This window comes from Herpailurus yagouaroundi, unplaced genomic scaffold (genome assembly GCF_014898765.1).
Source record: "Herpailurus yagouaroundi ecotype Mexico unplaced genomic scaffold, PumYag 255, whole genome shotgun sequence".
NCBI lineage: Eukaryota > Metazoa > Chordata > Mammalia > Carnivora > Felidae > Herpailurus > Herpailurus yagouaroundi.
The window spans coordinates 307,535-334,378 of NW_024412472.1; the positions used below are offsets into that span (position 1 = coordinate 307,535).

Here is a 26,844-nt window from a genome sequence, read left to right on the forward strand (position 1 = left end):
TTTTTTTTTTTTTTTTTTTGGCGGGGGTGGGGGACACAATAAACCTACAACCAGTGGGTTTCTACTTTAAATGCCTACACCAAGGAGTTTGAGGAAGTGGGTAGCAGCCACACTCCAGAAATCTTTAAGATCAAGTTATACTGCCTTAGGGGGTATCATTGTGCATTCTTGTTTTCTTTTTCCCTCATATTAATTGGAAACTGCAATATGGCTTCTTCTTGGATACTCCATGATCAACATTGTAATACTGTAATTTCTGTCAATCTGGGCTTTGTTGACTCAGGGCATTCTTCTGGGTTGCCCCAAGTTTTTTTCTTTTTTTTTTTTAACCTACGTTTTGGGCTCCTATTTTTCAACACCAGCCAGTTCCTATGACTTTTATATTTAAGGTTTTAGAGAGACCAGTAGAATCATCAATGGCTTTATTCCTAAGTTTTAAGCTCCTTGTTCTACATATCCAGAGAGGGATTTAGCAGGCCTTTGAAAAATACCTACCCATGTAGTCTTGCTTCCAAATGCTTTTGACTCCCTTAGCATTGCTCAAGGCTGGTGATTCTTTCATATGCTTCCTCTGGTAGCATTGTGATTGACTAATTCTGGCAGTGCTGAGATTTTTAAAACAGATATACCATCCATGTTTCTAGGGAAGCTCAAGAAGTGGGCCTAATTTGTCAAAAGGTAATTATCAGCTCTCTGATCACTGATGGGTGAAGGAATTCAGGCTAAAGCCTACCAATGCATGGTACTTTCCTAGCTATAGAATTTGGTTCTGAAATGGCCATGTAACCCAGTGGAAGGCAAGTAGATTCTGGGTGGCTTCTGGGAAATAGATGTCCTAAATTATAAGATGGTCCCTTTTTTTCTCTTGACGGTATGCACAGATATGAGGCCTGAAACTGCTGTAGCCACCTTGTGCCTAGCTTGGGAATGAGGCTGACACTTGTAGGGGGGAACAACTGAGAGATCTGTAGAGAACTAGATTTGAAGCTGTGACTGATCTACAATTAATCATCACTCTATGGTAGTGTTTTTCAATTATGTTTAGATTGGATTTCTTGTTTTTAAGAACTGAATTGGGTTTTCTGTTCCCTTAGTTTGAAAGCGTTTTATCTGGTACATCCTGATGGGTCTCTTTGAGCAAATACAAGTCTAATGGAAGAAATGGTGATTCCCATCAGGCTCCCAAGGGAGTCCATTTCCTCTGTGCTAAGCAGAGGACTCAGGCTCCGTAACCTCATTATCTGTAGAAGTCAGTCATCAGCTTAGCACCCCCAGAAATCTGGCAATAGATGCCATCCTTTGCAGTACTTCTGTGTCAGACCATGGATTTTTTCCATGTAACCATGCTGAGTAATACAGTTTCTTCCACAATTGTTATCAAGCACCCCTCATAGATTGGGTGAGGAGAGGAATAGAGTTTTCATCAGGATCAATGGATTGCTTGGATTCCTGAGCCTACACTCAGTTTACCAAGTACTGTTAAAGACAAGACGGGATTTTCCAAACATGACAGTAACAATTCATAATCCACAGTAAGTGGATCCTCTGTGTGCACTCTCTCCTGCTCTACAGCAGCGATTTCAAATCTTCTTCACTCGCTGCAGATATTCTCACCACTTTCTAGAAAAAGTAAAAAAAAAAAAAAAATCAGGCAGGAGCCACAACCAACCTCCATGAAAACAAAGACATACCAGCACCTGCTCTAACCCTTTGTTTTTTAATGTGTATTGATTTTGAGAGAGAGAGCGAGCGAGAGCAGGGGAGGAGTAGAGAGAGAGAGAATCCTGAACAGGCTCTGTATTGTCAGTGCACAGTCGTACCCACAGGGACTTGATCCCACCAACTGTGAGATCATGGCCTGAGCAGAAATCAGGAGTCAGTGGCTTAAGGGACTGAGCCACACAGGAGCCCCTACCCTAACCCTTTTAAGGGTTTCAGAGGAAGAGGTGTCTTGTCTGCCCTCCAAGCTTAGGGTGTAAGAGCTAGGTGTCCCGGGGCTTTACCCTTGAAACTCAAAGAAAGGGAGGTAAGAGAACTAGAAGAAAGAAAACAGGGTAATGCTACCCAACAGTAAGAGCTAGAGAAGCAGTAAAGGAAGCCTATGGCTAAACCCTGGCGATGACTATTAGGAAAATACCAGAGGATGCCCCGCCTGCTGGTGCGCTTTGAGCAGCCTGTGCGGTCGTAAAGCCAGGCCTCCAACCTAAACGGTCTGGCGTCTGAGTCTGTAGGTTAGCTTCCCAGGGTGTCCCTGCCTACCGTTCCCAGCCCGAGGGCACAAATACAATCCTCAGAGGCGAGGGAGGCCGAAGGCGGTGGCTGTGGAAGCCCCTCAGGTTATCCTTGTGCCTCTCTTACATAGTTTCTTTGCCCACTCGATGTGCACAACAAAATTTTCCATGGCTAACCCTTTGCGGTGGTGAAAGTACATTCCAGAAAGAGACACACCAGCGAACCGGGCCCGAGGAAGGGAACTCAAACTTGCAGGGAGCAAATTTGGGGAAGGGGGGCGGATACTAAGCCAACCTGCTGCCCTGCGGGGGCTCCCGGGGCGGGGCAGCAGAAGGGGGAGCGCTTACAAAGAACCCCGCCGCCGCCATCCCGCGCCCCCCCTCCCCGTCCTGCCCCCCCAACCCCCACCCCACGCCTCCCGGGACGGCCCGCTCCGCCTGCCTGAGTCACGGCTGGAGCTGGGGAGGAGCCGGGAAAGGAGGCCCCAGCCCAGAGTGCAGCCAGCGGCCGCAGGGAGAGCAGGCAGGGAGGCCGGAGATCATGGGGGAGAGCGCGCTGGAGCCGGGGCCTGTGCCCGCAGCGCCGGCGAGGGGCCCGGTGCACGCCGTGACGGTGGTGACGCTGCTGGAGAAGCTGGCCACCATGCTGGAGGCGCTGCGGGAGCGGCAGGGGGGCCTGGCTCGGAGGCAGGGAGGCCTGGCGGGCTCTGTGCGCCGCATCCAGAGCGGGCTGGGGGCGCTGAGCCGCAGCCACGACACCACGAGCAACACGCTGGCACAGCTGCTGGCCAAGGCGGAGCGCGTGGGCTCGCACGCGGACGCCGCCCAGGAGCGCGCCGTGCGCCGCGCCGCCCAGGTGCAGCGGCTGGAGGCCAACCACGGGCTGCTGGTGGCGCGCGGGAAGCTCCACGTCTTGCTCTTCAAGGTCAGTGACCACAGGCGTCCCCCACCTCCCGGCCACCATCTGGGCCAACCCCACCCCCCACCCCCCACCCCCCTTACCCGGCCGCCTACCACACCCGCATTCCTGACCCCATCCGGTGGAACGGACTTGCAGAGCCGCACCCACTTCCCACCACGGTGCCCCATCCCTCAGAGCCTGAACGCAGCCTGGCCAACCGGGGTCGGCCAGCTCGAGCTCAGGCCACGTACACCGAATTTGCTCCAAGTCCCAGCCCATCCCTGAATGGAAATAACGGTGGCGGAAGTGCATCCTGCGACCGTTCCCTGCCTCCAATTCTTGCCCCTGCGACCACCAGCCTGCTTAAGCGGGTCCCACCTAATTTCCAAACTTTTGCAGTTTGCCAGTAGCTCCCCCTCTCCACCCCTGCCCCCTGCTCTCCCACGCCTGCCTTTTCTTTGCCCCTTAGGCCCGCCCCAAGGATGGGGCGGTTCCCCGGTGTAATTGAGGAGAGAGGGCCAGGCTGCTGCGGGGTAGGGGACCGCCAGGGTCAGAGCTGTGCTCATCACATGCAGGAGGAGGCTGAAATCCCAGCCAGCGCCTTCCAGAAGGCGCCAGAGCCCTTAGGCCCGGCAGACCAGCCCCAGCCTGGCCCAGAGCAGCCGGAGGCCGAAGTTGAGGAGAGCTCAGACGAGGAGCCTGTGGAGTCCAGGGCCCAGCGGCTTCGGCGCAGCGGGTTGCAGAAGGTACAGAGCCTGCGAAGGGCCCTCTCTGGTCGGAAAGGCCCCGCAGCACCAACGCCCACGCCAGTCAAGCCACCTCGCCTAGGCCCTGGCCGGAGGGCTGATGGCCAGCCAGAAGCCCGGCCTGCCCTGGAGCCCAAGTTGGAGCCAGAACCTCCACAGGACACCGAGGAAGATCCCGGGAAATCTGGGGCTGCTGAAGCCGCGGTGCTCCAAGTAGAGAGTGCGGCCTGAGGGCTGATGCTGTCTGCTTCTCTTGTGCCTATGCCTAGTCCCCAAATAAATCTCCCTCTCCCAATGCAGCATTCACGCCCAAATAAGGAGTGAATCCTGCACCCATAGCCCAGCTCTGGCCTTCCCTTCCCAGTGCCTTCAGTTTAGCCTGCATCCTCTAAAAGAGAAGCAGCTGCCCACACCTGCTTGCACTCCCCTTCAATAAAAGTAATGTCACCTAATCCAGACTCCATGTGAAGGGGTGGGAGGAAAAGGCTTGGAGGAGTAAGACAAATGTCGGAACCTGGAATGTGCCTTCAATTTCAACCAGATCATTGTATCGTTTCTCAGGTTCCCACTGAGTCTTGGGCACATAGAAAAAACCTGCTGGCCATTTGCTTCTTGAGCACTTTACTCGTGGAGAGGCATCCAGTACAGTCTCTTGCTGTAGGTGCTCAATAAATGTCAACAAGTGGTTTTCCTTTTAGTTTCTTCTTCCTTTTCCATCTCTTAAAAGTTGGGCTTTCCACTATTCTCAGCCTTCTCATTCTGGGTTGTCCTCTGTGAACAGACTGACTCCCAGGCCTTTGCCACCAGCCATACACACTCCAAGACCACTGTCCTGAGCCACAATTGAAATGTACCTCAAGTCAGTGTCCAAAGGAAGCAATCTATCTTTTAATTAAGTTCAATTTCAATTTAATATTTATTGAGCACTTAGTATGTATCATTCAAAATGGCATCTCCTCTTGCGTTTTCTTTACCAATGAATGTCACCACCATCCACACAGAAACCTGGGAGTCCTCCCTGGAGGACTCCCTCTCTCTCTCTCAATGCCCTCCCCCATGGAAACAGTTACCTCTGCAGTCTGACCGCTTTTTGAATACCCATGGCCACTGCTCTGTTTTAGGCCTTATCTTTCACCTGACCATTATTTGAACTGCCAATCTGATCCCATCATCCTCCTGCTTCAGACCCTTAGTGGCTCCCCATCACCTTCAGAATAAAGTCTTGAATATTCCTTCAGCATCTTTAATATAACTTTTTGTGATCTGGTTCCTGCCCATTTTTGTAGCCTCATCTTTTGTCGCTTCTCCTCATTCTATTGAATTACACTGAGCTGTGTGCTCTCATTCTCATCTCTAACTCTCCTGCAAAACTCAGCAAGGCACCCCTGTTTCAGGGTCAGGTGCTTCTCTTCCTTGCTCCCAAAGACCTCCTCTACACCGCAGTGCTGTCTGGTTTGTGATTGATTGTAGTTACTCTCCCCATCCCATCCCACTACACTGTGGCTCCTCTGCTGTAGGGATTGTTTTATTAATTTCTGTATTCCCCATGCTAGATACCATGCCTGGCCCATAGTAGGCCCTCATGCAGCAAGAGCATCACAGAAGAAATGGGAAGTGCGAGGGGATTAGCTAGGGATGGGAGCATGGTCGTCAGCCCATTCAATCAGTTATTGTCATATGAAAACATTTTTGAGTACCTAATGTGTTTGTATGTCCTGTGTTAGGTCTTTGAACACCAAGATAACAATCCTGAGGCCTTTAGGGACTTCAGAGTTTAGGGAGATGGAAACATGATGATGTAAGTGTAGTGATTGTTATGTTATTTTGAGACAAAAGAGGGAAGGGATGCAACCTAACCTGAATGAGGGTAAGTGGGGGATGTTTAAGGCCATATTCTTGGAAAAGGTAAATAGGGAGATGGAAAACAGGAATGGTGTGTGGCAGTAGAGCTCAGTGGTTATAGTTTGGCTTCTTAGTTCCTTCATCTTTTTTTTTTTTTTTTTAAGTTTATTTATTTTTGAGAGAGAGAGAGAGTGGGAAAGGGGCAGAGAGAGAGAGATGGGGTCAGGATACGAAGGAAACTGCTGACAGCAGAGAACCCGATGTGGGGCTCGAACTCACGAACGGTGAGATCATGACCTGAGCTGAGTTAGATGCTCAACCAACTGAGCTACCCAGGCGCCCCTCTTCATCTATTAAATGGGCAAATGATAGCCTCTATTGGGCTGTTGTGAGGATTAAGTTACATAAGTATCTAGCACAAGTGCCTGGAGGAGAGTTTGTTTTAGGTGTATAATTCGTTCACCCAGTTATTCAACAAATATTTACTGAACTTGGAATTTCTGCCAGACCCTGTTTTAAGAGCTGGAGATACAGTGGCACATGAGAAAGACAGGATCCCTGTCTTTGTGGAGAGTGTAGGGGGAGACCGGCAATAAACAAGTATACTATGAGACAGACAAAAACAAGCAAACATATGTACTAGGTCTTTCTGGTTATGGGCCCTGAAGGAAAGAAAGAAGTAAGGATACAGATAATGACTGGGATAGGGGAGTACTTTAGATGAGGAAGTCGGGGATTTAAATTTTTTTTAAAAATCTTAAAAAAAATTTTTTTTTTTAATTTTTGAGAGAGAGAGAGAGCAGGGGAGGGGCAGAGAGAGAGGGAGACACAGAATCCGAAGCAGGCTCCAGGCTCTGAGCTGTCAGAACACAGCCCGACGTGGGGCTCCAGCTCACAAACCTTGAGATCATGACCTAAGCCGAAGTCAGATGTTTAACCAACTGAATTACCCAGGTGCCCCAAGGAAGTTGGGGATTTAAAACGGGAGCAGAATTCACTAGTGACTTACAATTTTTTTCTGATGAATTCAGTTAGAAGAGTCTAAGCTCCCACTGACTATGACTGGCGGGAAGTCTATTATCAGTCACTTTAGGGCTCCTCTCCTTTCTTAGATTGTACAGTTATACCAGGAGGTTCACACCATTTCCTGGTCTCTCAGACCTTGGAAGTCTCTACTGCTATTGCTTCTCACGGCCACACGATGCCGCTGTTGGGGTACCAGTGTCCTGGTTGTTGTGTCAACAGCCCAGAGGTTTCCTGTCCAGCTCTGTACCCAGAATCCGGGGTCCTTCCATAGAGGCTGGCTCTGCTGTAGCTCCATTTCCTTTGGAGAAATTCAGGACTCGTCCTGCAGGCTTCCAAGCCTTAGTATGCAGACTGTATCAGCTTCCCGGCAGCCACTCCTTTTAAGGTTCTGCCATCACAGAGGGGCTGGTCTGAGTAGGCTCATTTCTCTATCCCCAAGGAAAAACAAATTCTTGTTCTTTTTCCAAATCCTTGGAAACCTACCCAATTTCCCCCTTTCAACTCATAGACAAATCAAGAGCCCAACTGCACATTTCTTACATAAAATGTCTTGATAGTTCACGGGGAAGCACATGAAGGCTCAGAGAGCCTGCACTCTGACCTTAGGAACCTAAAGCCTCAGCTAACTTGGATGTGTGTGTGTGCTACTTTTTATTCCTTCCTGGTGCTTCTACAGCAGAAGTGATAAAAATCAGTTAAAACAAAACTAACTTATTTTCTTAATAGTTCTCTTTGTTACATTTTGTTCTCCATCATTACCACTATTGCTGTTGTTATTAATATAAACTAAAGGGAGTGGAGACTGACACAGAGTACCAACTTGTCATCTGGCATATGTGGCATTTAGGTGGCCGCTTTAAGCAATGTGGAGGCACACTGGTGGATTACCAAAATTCAGAGTTTGGTTCTCAGTTCTTCAGATGAGAAGCACAATTTATTATGTGTTCCAACGTGATTAGGCTGAGAGAGACTGATCTGCAATAACTGAACTTAGAAAACACTGGTTACCTTGAGTGCTGGATTCATTACTTTGCGTGAGAAATCCAACTGCTAAGTGAAGTAGAATAGTCTAACTAGCTAGTCAGAACCTTTTCCATCCTGCAACATGGGGAGCCAAAGTAAGATCTTAAAGTGTAAGGAAATAGAATTGTAGAAATGGGATGAAGAAAATCAATAGGATTATCAAACCTGGTATGACCATTTTCTGCTGTGATATTCCTCCTACATGGATAAGAATATGTACATTCCTGGCAGGAAATTTCTTCCCCTGTTAAGTACTGGAGATCCTTTTGACTTTCCTTGGTTGAGACTTGAATCCATATAACCTTATCATTGAAGGGAATCCAAAAGCCATACAACCCACCTGCATTTCCATCACAACATCCACTACCATTTTTTTTTTACCTATCCTTAGCTGGCCTGTGCTTGAAAAAGGCGGGTGACAAGGAATTCACTACCTCTCAGGCAACTGTATTTTTGGGCAACTTTGGTTGATAGGAAACTTCTTTATACCGAGATCAACATCTGTCTTTATGATTTCTCGTATGTGGCAGTTGGCCACAAACAAATAAAGAAACAAAATTTCTTTATTTCTATGATGTGTGTGTCCTTGGAGTCCAGCTTCAGTGGGCCACACAGGACTGACTCATCTAAAACATCCTTTACATCATCTTCCTCGGGTGAAACATTGCTGGTTTATTCAGCCATTCGTTGTGATCTATTATCAATCTTGGTCATTCTTTTTTGGATTGTTTTCATTTACCCATATCCATTTGGAATAGGGATGTGCCAAGGTGCATAGAAAAAAGTATGGCTTTCATACTCAAAGACATGGGAGCTTCATTGCTGGTGAATGATAATTTCCTTTTTTCGGCTTTCCTATGAGGATTAAATAAGATTTTTTATTTGCCCATTCATTCATTTTATATTTGTTGTGCTAGGTGATGGAGATGGATGGTATAGTATGTGGATCGGGATATAATAGAACTGTAATAGAGCGCTCATAGAACTTACATCAAGCTGGCAGTTATGATAAAGTTTTAAATAAATGCTATGATGCTAGAAGTATAAGTTGCTATGGGAGCACACAAATGCAGCCTCTAACCTAGCAGGGGTGGTAGTAATTACAGAGGAGGTCCTCCTGAGGAGAAATGATCTTCCCTCCAACCTGATTTCTATTTCTTTTTTGTCCTATTGAATTATATAAGTTTCTCAAGTGACTTTTTAGAAGGACCTGAGATATAGTAAAAAAAAAAGTATACTTACCTCAGTATCTCATAGGAAACACTAAATGCAACATATCTCAAACTGTGCTCATCTTTTCTCAGAAGTCAAGATTCTCTTCTACATTTACTTTAGAAAGTCACCAAAGACCTGACCCTTTGCCCCCACCCCAGCCCACCCCAATCCCTACATCCAATGAGTCACCAAGGCCTATAGATTCTTTATTAAGAATTCTTGTGAACTTTTCTCTCACAAATAACTAATAAATTTGGACCATTATGGAAACTTGAGAAGAAACCCTGTGCCATAGGAAGGCAGAGCTGAGAAATGGAGAGACACTGAATATCACACTTTGCTTGTGGGCAAAGTGGAGTTAATAGCACTATCTACTTTGTGAGTTTGTGAGTTTGTGAGTTAAGTGAGTGGATATATGTAAAATGCTCAGGATAGTGCCAGGCATGTGAGAGCTTAATGTTTGTGGTTGTTTGCTTATGCTCACTTGTTCCCTAAATTTAGTCAGGCAGGAACTCAGCGCTTGCCACAGACATTTTCATTTATGTGAGCTAATAAACATACTTTTTGTTTAATCACAGTTTTGCCTTTGTGTTTGTGTGTGTGTGTGTGTGTGTGTGTATTTGGTTTTCCCCTGCAAATGAAAGATTCCTAATAGACATAGCTCCATTGACACTGGAACCAACATGGAAGGCAAGGGCAACATCTTATTGTTCGTTGTTATCTCCAGCATCTAGCGCAGTGCCTGGCACAGAGTAGGCATTCACTGAATATTTGGAGGATATGCAAATTTGTTCCAGTGAGGTGCTGGGAACACAAGGATGAACAAGAACCTGCCTGGAGGAGTTGGCTCATGGATGAGCCCTGTTTATTGTTCTTTGGAGCTCTGTTGTTTCCTCTCAGGGTCAATTAAGGCATAGTAGAGACAATGGCTGGGGCCCACAATCCTTTCTGGGCCGTGAGAGTGTTAATTTTTATGATCAGAAGAAAAAAAATGAACTTTTAGGTAAAAAAGTGTTTTAATATATAATGTTAATGTATTGGCCTTTACCTTTATACCAACACAATTGTAAAATATAATTTTTTAATGGATGAAGGAGTCCATGAGGGCAAAAGTGCCTAGAGCCCATGGAAGCCACAAGGCAGTCTTGCTTCCTTGGTCTTTTGTCTTCTTTCTCCTTGGAGTTTTCAGGAATTTTTTTTTTTCCTCTCACACTCATTCTCACATACTCAGTCCGTTAGTTTGATTCTAGCTTTCTCTTTTTTTATGTTCTTTGGCTATTGTTTAGAATTACCCTCAGAGGTGCCTGGGTGACTCAGTGGGTTAAGCATCCTTAAGTATCTGACTTTGGCTCAGGTTATAACCTCACAGTTTGTGAGTTTGAGCCCCACAGTTCCTGATGAGTTCAGAGACATTCAGGGTTGTCGGGCTCTGCTTTGGATTTTCTGTCTCCCTCTCTCTCTCTGCCCCTTCCCTGCACTCTCTCTCTCTCTCTCTCAAAAACAAATAAATAAGCATTAAAAAGACAATTAACCTCAATTATTTTTTTATTAAAAATGCAGTAGGTTCACTATATGTCATTATTTATTTTTATTTTTGTTTTTTTTCTTAAAGATTTCAGTTTTAAATAATCTTTAGACCCAGTGTGGGGCTGGAACTCCCAACCCCAAAATCAAGAGTTGCATGCTCCACCAACTGAGCCAGCTGCCCCTTGTCCTTTTGTTTTTAAAGAGAGAATTTGTTTTACTTATTAAATTTTAATTCCAGTATAATTAACATCCAATGTTTTATTCTTTTCAGGGGTACAATATAATGATTCAACAATTCTATGCATTACTCAGTGATCATGATATGTGCACTCTTAATTCCCCCTCGCCTATTTCACCCATGCCCCCTCTTCCAACCTCTCCTCTGATAATTACCGAAGTTCTCCATGGTTAAAAGTCTTCTTTTTTAGTTTTATTCTTTTTAGCTTCCTTTGTTTGTTTGTTTTGTTTCTTAAATTCCACATATGAGCAAAATCATATGGTATTTGTCTTTCTCTGGGGCTCCTGGTTGGTTCAGTCAGATAAACATCCGACTCTTGATTTCAGCTCAGGTCATGGTCTCATGGTTGGGTTCATGAGTTTGAGCCCCTCATTGGGTTTCCCACCGACAGACGGAGCCTGCTTGGGATTCTCTCTCTCTCTCTCTCTCTGCCTCTCCCCTTCTTGCACTCTGTCTCTATCAAAATAAAATTAAAAAAAAGGAAAAAAGATATTTGTCTCTGACCAATTTATTTCACCTAGCATTATACTCTCTAGTTCTACCCATGTTGTTGCAAATGGCAAGATTTAATTCTTTTTTATTGCCTGAGTAATATTACATTATATATACATACATACACACACACTACCTCTTCTTTTTCCATTCATCAGCTGAGGGACATTTGGGTTGCTTCCATTCTTAGCTGTTGTAAATAATGCTGCTATAAATATAGGGGTGCATGTATCCCTTAGATTAGTGTTTTTGCATTTTTGGGGTAAATACCAAAGTAGTGTGATTATTGGATGGTAGGGTAGTTCTTTTTTTAACTTTTTGAGGAACTGCCATACTGTTTTCCACAGTGACTGCACCAGTTTGCATTCCCACTAAAAGTGCACTAGGATTCCTTTTTCTCCATATCGTTGCCAACACTTGTGTCCTTTATATGCTTTCTTCATTCATGTAGCCATATCCATGCTGCCTCAGGCCCTCAACCACCAGCCTGTGTTCAGCTCTGAAAGCTATATTCCTATTAGAATGAAACCACTACTTTAAGGGAGCTCCTTGGGCCAGCAGCCTACAGACTCTATTCTCATTGCTATAAAGTAAATTTTGTGTATTCTGCACTTCAGGATGTGCCCATTCACCTTGGAGAAGTACATTCTGCTGGTTCTGCACATGTTCATCTTCTGGGATTTGGGGTTGGGATCATCCTTGCTCTGATCTTTGCTGCTAGATCTTGTGGCTCTTACAAATTTCCTAGTTTCATCAAAGATGCACAGAGTTTGCATTTATGTTCCTCTTTGCTGCTTTAAGACTTTTTCCAAGATGATAAGATGATGAGAAAAATACACAGGTAGAGCAAATATGGGGCCTGGTGTAATAAGTATGTACCACTTCCTTCCCCCTGACAGTTTAAGAAACTTAAAAATTGATTTTATAGAATATAAGTCCAAAGAAGGTGTTAGAATCATCTGAACATAACACAAATACTCCTGAAAATTGAAGGAAACTGTAACCTCATCCAGAGGAATGCTAGGGAACATGAAGCCCAGAGTTACGAGTTACTCCAAAAGCTGGAGTACTAATTTCTCATACAGCATTCCCATATAATTAATGGAGACTAGTAATTAATAGATAATACATACAAAACTTATTGATGGAGTTTTCTCTAAAATTTCCTAGCCCTTACAATTTTGGGGGATTAAATTATAGACTTAATTTTTCCCTAGAGTCCTAATTTGAACCTGCATAATTTTTCATACATGTATTACACACACAACCCACATAGAGATTTTAAAACATTTCAGTAGTTGCTTTCATTGGATTCAGTTTCATGGAAAACCTTTGGAGACCTCTCTATAGGTATACACGCACATGTATACCCATATACATATGTATGAATACACACATATATACTTACATATCATATATATACACACACAAATACATATACAAACAAAGATGTGGCCATCTTTAAGGGTTAAGGTTTATAATCTATTTCACCATTAAAGAAATACCCAAGTTGAAGAATAATACATCTTTTAGTTCTGTTATATGTTTTCACCACTATATATTTGGGTTTAAAACAAAACATTTAGGATAAAAGTGACTAAAATTGGAATTGTGCAAGTTAACTTAAGAAACTTCATAAAGGAATTTTTCTAAAGCAGGAGTTGTGATAGATTCCCTTCCCTTCTTGATTCTGAAGCAGCTCTCTCAAGGTAGAATTGTTAAGTGGTTCAAAAGACCCCCCTCCACCCTGTTTCTCCCTCTAGAATCTCTATATGGGAGAAATGTCTTGATAATTGTCTGGCTATATTTCATTTTAAGTACCTCTATTTTTCTCCCTGTATGTTGCTTAATTCAATCTATCAAGATCATACTTATCCCTGAAAGAAAAAAATCATTAAAAAATCATTCTGAAGAAAAGTCATGACTTTAGACATAATTTAACTCATAATGACATTTTACTTTCCTTAAATGGACTCCACCTTACTTACTTCAGTATACTTGAGAACTATAGATCATTCTGGAATACACAAAACTAATAGTTTTAAAAACTGTTTTGACAGGCAAATCACACATTTAGGTAGAACTGATAAGACTTATAATTTCTCAACTTCTCACATATATAAATCACACATTAATTCTGGTCAAAACACACTCTTCAAAAAATAAGTTTCAGAAAGGAGTTTCTCATATTTATGAATGGAAATTTAATGTTCCCAATTAACTATTTTTAAACATTTGCTTAAAAGGCATCTATTTAAGCAAATGTATTTGGAAATGATGTCACATAATTTCAAGGTCAGAATACTCTCTCCTGTCCCCCACTCCTGTTACTTTCCTCCATGGACAGAGAGATTACGTATACACATTCCAAATAAATAATTCTGAGTTCAAAAGCATCAATTTACAACCAGCATAGACATAAGTACTCATAATTTCAATGTTTAGCTTGTTTCCAGTCTTTTCTTTGCCATTCCTTTAGAGAGGGTCAGTAAATTTGGAGATTATACATATCTCTACTATTATCCCCCCTCATGTTTAAAACCTTGACTTCTATCCAATTTCCTTTGCTAAGTTAAGATTCATTATTTCACATATTCTCTATTTTATTTATTTTTTTAAGTTTATTTATTTATTTGAGAGAGAGAGAAAAAAAACGAGTGGGGGAGGGGCAGAGAGAGAGAGAGAGAGAGAGGGAGAGAGAGAGGGCAAGAAAGAATGGCAAGCCAGCTCCATGCTCAGCACACAGCCTGATGCAGGGCTCGATCTCATGAGCATGAGATCATGACCTGAGCCAAAATCAAGAGTCGAATGCTTAACCAGCTGAGTCTCATAGACACCCCCAGATTCCTCTCTATTTTAAAGTTGACATATAGGGGCATTCTACATAAAGTAGGGAGTATTACTTCCTTGATTTGGTGGAATTTGTTTTTAAAACTTGCAGAACATTATGTGGATCTCAAGTAGTTGATGTGCCCAGGGATAGGCAAGAAGATCAGAGGATAGAGACATTAGCAGAAGGGAAAAAACCCAAATAGTATCCATTAAGGGTAGCTCTTAAAAGATAATAGCACCACCTGGCAGTATCATGCAAGAACAAGATCTGGTAATAGGAAATTCCTGGTCCCTAAACGATAATGTAGACTCAACAGAGTCCATGATGACAACTGTGGCAGGCATGGGATTAATTTGTAGGGAGTGTGTGGAAACTGCTTCCCACCACCAAAGCAGCCTCCTATTGGGTCAGTGGACAGATGAACTGCTTATATAGTGCGTACTAATGGAAAGGACCCTCCGCATATCTACACAAAGATGTGCACTATGATTATTATTCAGTTACTGTTCTATGAGTTCTACCCTAGGTAATAAGAAAGAAAGAATAAATATGTGAAAAGATATCATTAATGTAACTGAGAAAATGTAGAGTAATATAAATTGTGTGATTCCATTAAAAATATATATGTATAATATATATGTCATAGAAAACAATTTACTTTTTGATAGTGGGATGGGGAAATATACACTTGTATTTTTCATTTTTGATTCTTCGATTATTTGCACTTGTGAATATGTATGAATTTTGATAATAAAAAGTGGAAAATGTTACCATTCTACTTAATTCAGAAGTCCTTAGACTATAAATAAAATAGCTCTATCTTTCCTTTTTTTTTTTTTATTTGAGAGAGAGAGAGAGAGTGATAGGGGAGAGGGGCAAAGGGAGAGAGAGAGAGAGAGAGAGAGAGAGAGAGAGAGGGAGAGAGAGAATCTTAAGCAGGCTTCATGCTTAGTGAAGAACCCGATGCGGGACTCATTCCCATGACCTTGGGGTTATGACCTCAGTCAAAACCAAGAGTTGGACGTTCAACCCAGGTGCCCTGTTAACTTCATATAATCACTGTCAATTTTTTTAATATTTCTTAACCAAACTGTATATATCTTTCACAGCAGAAGTATGAGCAGAAATTCTGAGTTAAGAATTCTGTAGCTTTTTTCTTTATATAAATTTTGGCTTTTATTCTTTCCTTTTTCTCTTGTAACTATAGGACTATGCATAGCCCAGGAAAATTCCATGATGAAGAATTAAGTAATCAGAATAGGAGATAATACCACAAAGAAAAATACAACATTCACAATAATGAAATTTCATGCAGCTATCAAAATTATGGTTTAAAATCATTTTAATTATATGAGAAAAATTTCAAAATACAATGGTTTGAATTATAAGGAAACCAAATCATTTATGCAGTATGATCCCAGCTACATTTTTTTTATTTTATTAAAAAAATTTTTTTTAATCTTTATTTATTTTTGACAGAGAGAGAGAGAGAGAGAGTGCGAGTGGAGGAGGAAGAGAGAGAGGGAGACACAGAATCCGAAGCAGGCTCCAGGCTCCGAGCTGTCAGCACAGAGCCCAATGTGGAGCTCAAACCCATGAACCGTGAGATCATGACCTGAGCCGAAATCGGACGCTTAACCAACTGAGCCACCCAGGCGCCCCCCCCAGCTACATTTTAAAATTAAAGTGTGCTGGGGCGCCTGGGTGCCTCAGTCGGTTAAGTGTCTGACCCTTGATTTTGGCTCAGGTCATATCTCATGATTTATGGGATCGAACCCTGTGTGGGGCTCTGTACTGACAGCTGGAGCCTGCTTGGGATTCTCTGTCTCCCTCTCTCTATGCCCCTCTGCAACTTGTGCGTGCTCGTGCATGCACTCTCTCCCTCTCTCTCAAAATAAATAAATAAACTTAAAAAGAAATTAAATTAAATTAAAATGTGCATAGGAGGAGGAAGACTAGATAAAAATGTTAACTGTGATGATAGGACAAATCACATGTTTTCTTCTTTATACTTTTTCCTTAGTTTCCGAATCAAATTATTTTTGAACAAGTACAGGAAAAAGTACATATTTAAAACATGTTAAACAACACTAAAACATAGACTCAAGTAAATAAAAGCGGTCAGAAATGAGGATGAAATTTATGAGTGTGAAGTAAAGGTAGGAAGATAGAGGCAATTCTATGCTGAGAGGCTCTATTTAGTAAGAGGGCCTCATATGATTTATACAGAATGGGGTCTTGAGCCTGTACATTTGTTTTTCCAGCATCCAAATAAGGGGCTTTCAGATTGTGTTGAGAAGCCAAAAAAATGCAGAAGATAGATAATCTTTAGTTAGAGCCCGAGTCTCTGCAGGCAGCTGTCCCTCTCTTGACAGAGCTTCAGTAGTGGAGCGCTCCTGCAGGCGTATCTCCATCTTGTCAGCACAGAGAAGAAAATAAAACTGCAGGCATCTGAGTTACTCATAGGGAGCTAAAGCTAAATAAAGAGGAGACAGGGTGGAGGTGGGTGGTGATGGCATGGATCCTAAGCATGGCTTTCAAAGCATAAATACTTACGCTGCACAGACTATCTACAAACTGGGGATATAATTGAACAGACAGCATGAAAAGACAGGAGTCTTCACTGGAGAAAAAATAAGACAAGATAGCCATACCCTGTATGATCACAAACCTCTTACATATACCACATTTAAAGCCGGGGTCTCAGAAAACAAGCTTGTCATCATCCACTCCATTTCCTTTTTTCTCCCTTACTTCTGTCATATTACTTAAACAAAGAGGCCATTAGACTGAGGTGGCTCTAATGCCCGGGCAGTCCACCTAAGCATACCAAACTCTAAGCCTGTAAATGCTTTGAGGTTGCAAAATTGAAACCTAAGGACATCCAGTCACAAACAGCCAACTAGGCTTTTTAAGCAAGAGCCAATCAATAATTTCCTTATCTTGCTTCTAGAGGCTCTCTATATAAGTCTTTACCTTGGCTCCTGTCATGGAGTTCTCCTAGTCACTTCTGATTTGGCACTATCCTATTGGAATGGATAAATGCTTAAATAAACTTAAAAATTTTAATATGCTTCAGTTTTGTCTTTTAACACTTCTGTTAACCTTACCTCCATTGTCCCAATTCCCAATGCTCAAACATTTTGTCTCCTCTGCAAGCATCTCATATATATAATTGGTCAACAAATCTTGAAGGAGCTAGGTATGCAACATTTCACAAATCTAGTCTCATTTCTGTTACATTGCCATTATCCTCATTTAGAATTTTGTTTCTCATGTGGGCTCTTGAAAGCATCTCTTAGATATCCCTATTCAAATCTATGTCATATAATCAGTTGGTCAAAACACTTGATTCAATTCTTGATTTTCTCAAAAACTTGTGATCTCTTCTTCTTAGCCAAAGTTGCATTGTTGTGTGATACTTGTTATATTCTGTTTGTATAATTGTTCCATTCCCCACAATGCTGTTAATTTTTCGAGGGCAGGGATATATTTATCTTTCAGTCCTCCATAATACTACATGTATTTAAAAGTCATAAAAATAGGGGTGCCTGGGTAGCTCAGTCGGTTAAACATCTGACTCGTGGTTTCGGCTCATGTCATGATCTCAGGATTCATGAGTTTGAGCCCTGAATCTGGCTCTGTGCTGACATCGTGGAGCCTGTTTAGGATACTCTGTCTCCCCAACTCTCTGCCCCTCCCCCACTCACGCTCTCTGTCTCTGTCTCAAAAATAAATAAATAAACATTTAAAAAGTCATAAAAATAATTGTTTCATGTAATAGTGGGCCTTTGGTATATAATTATTAACTTAGCTTCCCTATCCTCTTACCTCAATTCTAAGAAACTCCTCCTAAAAGCATGCCTTAAGTAAGAGAAATAAGGCTGATGCTTCCTCTTGGAACCATAAAAACTACATCCTGAGCACCTGTTTCCACCCATATCCTCCATCAGTGGTGGAAATACATTAATGTGCAGTCCACCCAAGATACTGAGGTTAACAAAAGACTCTTAATGATAGAGAAAAAAGTATGGGTTGACCATGAGAGGTGGGTAGGAGATGGGCTAGATGGGTGATGGGTACTAAGGAGGGCACTTGTTGTGATAAGCACTGGGTGTTGTATGTAAGTGATGAATCACTGAATTCTACTCCTGAGACCAATATTGCACTGTATGTTAACTGAAATTTAAATTTAAAAAGGGGGGGAAATCAACTTAAAAATACTGAATTATCATCCCTTTTCCATAATTGCCTGTTTGCTGGAAAGTGTTAGCACCTCTATCTCTGTTGGGGATTGATGCCCATGAAGTGTTTACTACTAGGCACAAGTAGATGCAGATCCTGCAATTTGATAGACCCAAGTTCTTTATTTTATTTATCTATTTTTTTAGAGAGAGAAAAAGAGAATAGAGAGAGTATGAGTGAGGGAGAGAGAGAGGGCAAGAGAGAGAGGGAGAGAGAGAGGAGGATCATAAGCAGGTTCCATGCTCGGTGTGGAGCCCCATGTGGGGCTCCATCCCATGACCCTGGGATCATGACCTGAGCTGAAATCAGGAGTTGGACACTCAACCAACTGAGTCAACCAGGCGCTGTGATAGACCCAAGTTCTTAACTGCACATAGTTCTGGACTGACTGCTATTATCCTGTCATTACCACGCAGGATGCTCTGATTGCTTTCCTATAAGCTCTTTGCCCTGCCACTAGGAATCTCTGTTCCTCACGTTCTCTTCCACTCTGCCTTTGCCAGTGGGCCAGGATTCTGCAATAGAGTTGAATCTCCCTGCCCTTGCTCCAGCCATGGTTGGAGGTGCTCTCATTATGTCCCTGGAAGCTCATTCTTTCAAATATTCTTATTTTAGAAGGCATATCCTGTGTTACAGGATTTTGCTGTTCTACCAAAAACTCAGTGCAACCTTTCTCTCAAGGGAAGGGCTGGGATCTGGATCTTTTCTCCAGATCAGTGGGTTGGGGGACTTAACAGAATACCTCAAATAGACTCATGGCTCTTTGACTTTCAAGTATATTACTCAGACAGACCATTATATATATTAAACATTATGATAGTGTGTGTTTGGGGGGGGGTAGTTTGTTCCTCTTAGCCTTTGCTTTTAGCCACTAATATAGTCCCAGACTTCCAAGGTATATAAGCACGTAAGTATAGGATATTTAGTTATGACCATTCCTTCCCCCCCCCCCCCACCTTTTTTTCTTCCTGGAGGACAGACACAATAAGGCCCATATATTTGCCTAGTACTTTTCAGGTTATACTAATGAGAAGGAGTTGAATAGGAAATATGGAGCTCTGATCTAGATTAAACAAAAGTCAAGGCTTTTTTGAAGATGGCAGAATACTAAAACATAAGGATAATAGAAATGCCTGAAAATGAAGAAGAGCTTCCAAAACAAGACAAGAAATCTCAATACCTATTGACAAAAGTAAAACATAAGTATAATAACAAATTTAAGAGCTTAACACCATCTACAAAGAACAAAGCTACAGAAGCCAAACACTAGAGGGAATCTCTGCAGTGTGGTAGATGTTGAGTGGATGCATTTTCTAGCCGCATAGAGACATTAAGGGGGCAGCCACATAGATCCAGCTAGAGTTATGTTCTAATTTACTGATCCCTATTTCCCCTGGTCACAACTGACTGGCCCAGGACGAAGCATTACATCCAAGCTAGGTCAATCACAGTCCTTTCTCTAGACCTTTGGTTCTCAACTAGACATGATTTTGCCCCCAGGGGACAGTTGGCAAAGTCTGGAGACACTTTTGAGTGTCACGAGTGGCATCTAGTAGGTAGAGAGGTCAGGAATGCTGCTAAACATTTTAAAATGCACAGAACAGCCCCCTACAGCAAAGAATTAGCCTGTCCAAAGTGTCAATAGTGCTGAGACTGAGGGGTGCCTGGGTGGCTCCGTCAGTTAAGCATCCGACTTCAGCTCAGGTCATTATGTCACAGTTCGTGAGTTTAAGCCCCACGTTGGGCTCTGTGCTGATAGCACAGAGCCTGGAGCCCACTTTGAGTTCTGTGTCTCTCCCTCTCTCTCTGCCCCTCCCTGCTCACACACACACACACACACACACACACACACACACTCTCTCTCTCTCTCTCTCTCTTTCTCTCAAAAATAAACATTAAAAAAAATTAAAAAAATAGTGCTGAGGCTGATAAACTTCACAGTTGATTGAGCCTTACCCAGACTGTTCCTCACATGGATACATACAGTTTAAAAATTGGGTGAAAAATATTTCCCTGGTATGTGATGGTGAGATGGGGGAGCTTTAAGTTTTACTTATTCTTGACTCACAAAGAAGACATTGTCTAGGATTCACAAAAACATTATAAGGATCTAAGTTGTAATTCAGATAAATTGTTTGGTAGAGAGTTTGGTTTATTTATTTTTTCTTATGGCTCTTTCTCCACAGCATTCAATATAAGAGACTGTGTTGAAGCATTAACTGAACAGTTTTTACTGTCAGTTCTAATGAATCCCTTACTCAATCTGGCATCCAGTAATATGGAACCAGTTATTTCAGTTAAGACTCTATAGCCTATTCCTCTGCCTATGGTGCATGATGGAAAAAGATGCAAAGTTAATTTAGGGTAAACTTCTGCTCCACCAATGATATTACATTAACAACAACAACAACAAAACTCAGGTGTGTATGGAAGTAGTCTCATAGGAATTGGGGAAATTTTATTCTTTTTCTTTTCAGAAGTGCTGGTACCCATTACTAGGATACCTACCTGAGTCTTTTTTATGATGCTACAGGGTTCTGGGATGTGCCAACAAAAAGGCACCGATGAACAAACAATATCAGAGCCACCAGTGAAACAAAATAAAAGTAAGTAAAAGTATGTAAGATTATTTGCAAGAAGTGTTTTCCAGGGCAAGAAACAAAAAGACAAGAGTATGTATATATATATGCATTTTTCAGAGGTATTTAAAAATTTTTAAATGCTTTATGATTGTGATTTGGGCGTGATTACACAGAAGGCAGAAAGAGACAAGGTGTAGATCTAGTGTAGATACACGTCACCATCACAGCGGGAATTTAAAGGGGGCTTAGTGATGTAGAAAAGAGCATTAAGGCCAGTGTATGTGACCAGACTTGTCAGCAGTTTGTCTGAATGTAACAAGGAAGATTTTAAGACAGAGCCTCATGCCCACTTGAGTTGTGCCTCTTACAACTGTAGCTGTTGTGTCAAAACAGCCACATCACCATCATAGTGCCTGGTTTGCTGGATTGTCCAGCTCAACCAAAACCCAGGGGAGGAAACAGAGGGCTTCTGAGATGAAAAGTACTGAAATGCTTAGGGGAAACTCAGTGATATCTGGAGGGAGATATATTTCTGGAAAGCATTAAGCACTGGAAAAGGCTTATATAGATCATACTGGGGCTACTGAATATTTGTTTTATTTCTGTTTAACTTCCCAGATGTCCAAGAGGGGTAGAGATAAAATAAAACCCACAGGTAAATAAGTCCTGAATATTACGTTCAGCTGCAATGGATTGGAGAGAGTCAAACAAATCATTGTTCTTCTGTTGGGGATGGCAGTTGAGCTACATGTAGGAACTTATCTAGTACATATTTCAATGTTAGAGTAACTCAACTGTTGTTGCAGATGTGTTCTCAAACTTAGTAGGTACTGTTAAGAAGAATGGGGGTGAACAGAGGACAAATAAAAACATTTTTCTGGTCAGGTAGTGAGCACCAAACACCTCCTGTGTCCAGAGTAGGGGGTTAGGGGTGTCTAACATGTGATCTAGGGTGAGAAGCTGTTGGGCATATAAACCTTTAATCTTCCCTGAAGGTGTCAGAAGCCAAGGCCCTTTCTGATAAGGGGGTATCACTCACATCTTTTACACGGCTCTGAGTCAATATTACATGGATACTGAGTCAGGTCTCAACAAGATGGCCCTGAGCAAATGAATACTGATCCCTTTTATTGTGTTATGCTGCACCATCCTTATGGCTGTATGTAAACTTGGAAACCAGAAACATAGTTCTTCTATCATTCCTCTCATTGCCACTTCTTTTCCATCAAAGATTATGCTTTCTTGGCCCACAGTTGAGGGGTTATCTAACATGCCATGCCTGCCAGGCATCTTGTTAGGTACCACTTCCTGGATGGCTTTGCTGTGATCAGAGGAACCAGGTTGTGCTTGAGTCAATGGTTGTTCTCCCCCACCCTCTTATGGCTATAGGAACCCACAACCCTGTGAAACAAATCATCTTGGAGCATCATTACAACAGACCTTTGGTTAGTTCTCACAATGTGGACAGACTCAGGTTTCTAGTGTATTGTTCATTTGGACATGACCCATTACAAAAAAAAAAAGAGGGGGGCATCTCCTGCTTCAGTTCATTTTTGGGTATGCCATTATCCTATCGCCTCTGGAACCCTTGGGATGCTCTTTTGTTGGGTGGTCATAAACATGTCCTTAACCTATGCCTCGTTTCACAGTCTGGGAAGAGGATACACTATAGTCATGAATTCACAAGTCTTATCCTTTTGTGAACAAGACCAAGCACTGCTGTGGTGGGTAGTGAAGATTGACAGTGTTGATTTTAAACCATAGTATTTTGGACTGAGGAAAGCATAAGTGTACCCCCACCCTGGGGCTATTTTGTACTGTCCTGATTTCTAGGATGCTTAGAAAACTAATGTCATATGCTCCTGCCTGTGTATTGTCCATTGTATGAGGAAAGTTAACAGTCCTTATAGGGACTTTGTGTCCAGTGGAACCAGAGTGATTGACTCATCCTGGTCTTCCCATGAGTGTCCCTACTTTACCACCAAAAGTCTGGATCCAGGAAATTCTTCAGTCTCAGGCAAATCAACCTGGTTACCCATCCTGAATAAATAGAACTCAATATGGCTCTTGTCAAAGTGTATGGAACTAACAAGATTTATGAGGTCTAGCATTTTTTTTTTTAATTCAAGTTAACATACAGTGTAGTCTTGGCTCCAGGAGTAGAACCAATGATTCATCATTCACATATAACACCCAGTGCTCATTCCCAAAAGTACCCTCCTCAATGCCTATCACCCATTTAACCCATCCCCCCCAGCACCCTCCAGTCTGTTCTCTATATTTAAGAGTCTCTTATGGTTTGCCTCTGAGGCCTAGCATTTTAAAGAAACTTTATATAACTCTAGGTAAGTATGTTCATCGGCAATCCATGCTGTAAAAAATGAGGCTTCCATTTCTAAACCATGAAGGGCTATATTGTGAGGATATTGAGTTAAACCACTATGAGATTCATTCAACAACTATTGAGTACTTAGTATGTGCCAAGCATTTTTCTGAGTATTAGAAATAGATAAATAATCAGAAAAAAAGTCCTTTCAGAGAACAAATTTTCAGGAATACAACCAGAGGCAGGTTGGCATGCATGCTCTGAATGAATTGTGGGCTAAATGAGCATAATGGTCAAACCTTCCCGATACAAATTTGGTGAGGAAGACTGGGAAACCAACTAGCAAGATGTTTTCATGTTTTGAAGATATATCCCAATGTTTTCTAATCTTGATTGTGCATCCTAGAAGAAAAATGTTGGGCATGAATGTTCAATATCTGAATATTTATAAATAGTATACATGTTCTACTATACTAACATATACACAAAAATAAAATAAAGCCTGTCCTGAGTCACCCCTGAGATATTGCATCCAACTTTGTTTTTTTTAAGTTTTAAAAAAGTTTTTATTTGAGAGAGAGGGAGAGAGAGAGAGTGCACAAGCGAGCATGAGTTGGGGAGGGGCAGAGAGATAGGGAGAGAGAATCCCAAGCAAGCTTTGCACTGTCAGTGCAGAGCCCAATGAGGGGCTTAAACCCACGAAGTGTTAGATCATGATCTGAGCTGAAATCGAGAGTTGGACACAACTGACTGAGCCACCCACGCTCCCCTGCATACAACTTCAGAGATGGCTAATATATTCTATGTCAGTTCATAGATGATGTGATAATGGCTTCTGGAAGAATGCAAAGAATTCTGTACATCTCAGACTACCTGCACTTCACACATATTTCACCATAATATGTGCCCTCCTGGGGCTTCAGGATTTGCTTGACTATGTACACGATCATTGTCATTACCAAAACATGCATCCCTCAGTAGAGAGCTGGATCTTCCTAACATGTCCTTAAGTATCAGAGTATTACCAAGCAAACCCAGAAGTGAGCGCTACCTTGGGAGCAAGTCAAGGCTGACAGTTATAAAAGCCCCAAGTCAGCAGTTGGCAAGTCTACTGTCAAGGCTAAGGGCATGCTAGCACAATTTTGACAATTTGGGAGACTTTAATTATAGCGCAGGGAAGAAACCCCCCGCAAAGCATCTTTGTTTAGCACAAGGCTTTTCTAACAGGTGAGTCAAAAGTGGGGGGAAAAAATGAGAAGTTGTACTGTGAGCATGTCATTATTAACAATTTGCTATACAACCTATCATGACTGAGTCCTTTGTTTCTGGATCATCTAATTTGGGACAAAGCTATTTTGTGGTGGGAAAATAAACTTATGGAAAATTGAGAAAAGACATTGTTAGTGGGGGAAGGTTTCTTTCCCATGCCTCTGGTTTTCAGAAGAAGGAATTTTTCCCTAAACCCTCCAGCTCTAGGCCTTATTCCTCCTTATGTGAGTTAACTGAGTTTGGGAGGGAACTGGGCATGTATGCCTGGCCCTGACATCCCTTTCGCTCTAGGGTCCTGCCCGTTGGTGGTGAGTAGGAGCCTTGCTGGTTGTGTTTGATTCCATGGGTTTTCAGGCTGGACTGTAACTAGGTAAATCTAGTTCCAGAGTTTGGGAATGGGGAGTCCACTTTTGCCACATATCTAAGCCATGTACTTCCAACCAAGCTTTGTTAGTGAAATTGGTTTTTCACCTCCGTCTGCTTTACTCCTTCAAAAGTTAGTCAGGGCCTTCTAATATCCCAAAATTTATTATCAGAGTTTCTTTATAAAACTGTACCTGTGAGTGTTCACTTCTGGCAGTCATTGTACAGGGAGTACAATGCAGTTTACCTAATGTCCAAATTAGAAAACAGCTATGGAAGATTATATGAAGAACCAATTCCAATGAATTATGAACATAGTGAGTGTGGGTATGTAATGGACAGAGCCTATGGCAAGAGTATAATTCAACAATGCTTTCCATGTCCAGAATGTCCAGAATGTCCAGAATCATAAAGGATTCTGTAAACATTGTTCAAAATGTGCCCTGCCAGGGAAAGAGAAACCACATCACAAATGTGAATTCTAAAAACGTAGTTCTTTTAAAAAACTACCATAACTAATTATAACCATGTTGGCTCAGGAAATATATCCCCATTAGGTCATCTTTTTTTCCGGAAGCATAATACCACTAAGAACCCCTACAAAATATTCTCTTGGTAGGCTTAAAAAGTTCCTCCCCTGGTAAGTACTGCCTGAGAATCAGCCTTATGCAAATGCTTTGCAGGCTATGCACATCTTACATACTTAGGGAAGGGGTATCTTATATACTGAAGGAAGGGGTATAATATTCCAGGACACAGGTGCTAAGCACTGTAGTAGAGTAACTTGGATATACTAGAATTACTTATAAAATCATCCCCGCAACAACGAAAATCCTTACCATGTGTTACCTGTGATTCTTAAAGATAATCCTCACTTGAAGGGAAATATTTCTCTTTTGATATACCAGGCTAGTATTACAGAGAGAGCAAGAGTTGATTTAAAAAATAAATGGAGGGTTTGCACTGCTAAGAATTTACCCAAGGGATACAGCAGTGCTGATGGATAGGGGCATTTGTACCCTAATGTTTATAGCAGCATTTTTCAACAATAGCCAAATTATGGAAAGAGCCTAAATGTCCATCAACTGATGAATAAAGAAATTGTGGTTTATATACACCATGGAATACTACTTGGCAATGAGAAAGAATGAAATATGGCCTTTTGTAGCAATGTAGATGGAACTGGAGAGTGTTATGCTAAGTGAAATTAGTCATACAGAGAAAGACAGATACCATATGTTTTCACTCTTATGTGGATTCTGAGAAACTTAACAGAAGACCATGGGGGAAGGGAAGGGGAAAAAAAAAGTTAGAGATGGAGGAAGCCAAGCGATAAGAGACTCTTAAAAACTGAGAATAAACTGCGGGTTGATGGGGGGTAGGAGGGAGGGGAAAATGGGTGATGGGCATTGAGGAGGGCACCTGTTGGGATGAGCACTGAGTGTTGTATGGAAACCAACTGGACAATAAATTTCATATAAAAAATAAAAAATCAATAAATGGAGGGGCATCTGGGTGGTTCAGTTGGTTAAGCATCCAACTTTAGCTCAGGTCATGATCTCATGGTTTGTGAGTTTGAGCCCCGCATCGTGCTCCACACTGACAGTGGCAATCCTGCTTGGGATTCTCTCTCTCACTCCCTCTCTCTTTCCCTCTCTCTCTGTCCCTTCCCTGCTTGTGTGCTAGCTCCAAAATAAACTTAAAAAAAAAAAAGGAAAATAAGTCAGTTGCCCTTCTGATCAAAGGATAACTAAGTGGGAGAGGGTTTTCCAGGGCCCTGCTGAGTTTAGCTGCACCCTAAGTCAGGAGACTGTTGGCCAGCCTCTGTTGAAGTAGGGAAGTGGTACCAGGAACTCTGTCATCAAAAGGTAGTAAAGGATAGTTCCACCCTCTTTGACCATACTTCTACCTTGCCATCTGGGCACAAGAATGAAGTTTTCTGTGACTTTGATTTAAACAAACTTATGGGGCGCCTGGGTGGCGCA

At 42.2% G+C, this 26,844-nt stretch overlaps 1 protein-coding gene and 2 long non-coding RNA genes across 5 annotated transcripts in view; 2 read left to right on the forward strand and 1 right to left on the reverse strand.

The window, feature by feature from the left end:
• LOC121021212 (uncharacterized) overlaps positions 1-2,620 on the reverse strand; it is a 2,947-nt gene extending 327 nt beyond the window's left edge. The window contains exon 1 of the long non-coding RNA XR_005786451.1: positions 496-2,620. This is a non-coding gene — a long non-coding RNA (uncharacterized LOC121021212). The remainder of the gene's footprint in view (positions 1-495) is intronic.
• The window catches only part of LOC121021210 (uncharacterized), a 112,016-nt gene that overhangs the window by 49,926 nt on the left and 35,246 nt on the right, over positions 1-26,844 (forward strand). For 2 of the 3 annotated variants that reach the window (XR_005786445.1, XR_005786446.1), the window contains exon 3: positions 20,797-20,925. The exons of the other annotated variant lie outside the window; for it this stretch is intronic. This is a non-coding gene — a long non-coding RNA (uncharacterized LOC121021210). The remainder of the gene's footprint in view (positions 1-20,796; positions 20,926-26,844) is intronic. 3 annotated transcript variants of the gene reach the window in all.
• Positions 2,660-4,569, forward strand: CAVIN3 (caveolae associated protein 3). Its single transcript, XM_040461450.1, has 2 exons — positions 2,660-3,156; positions 3,708-4,569. Exons 1-2 carry the CDS (start codon positions 2,773-2,775, stop codon positions 4,107-4,109), a joined length of 786 nt encoding a protein of 261 aa, XP_040317384.1. The 5' UTR covers positions 2,660-2,772; the 3' UTR covers positions 4,110-4,569.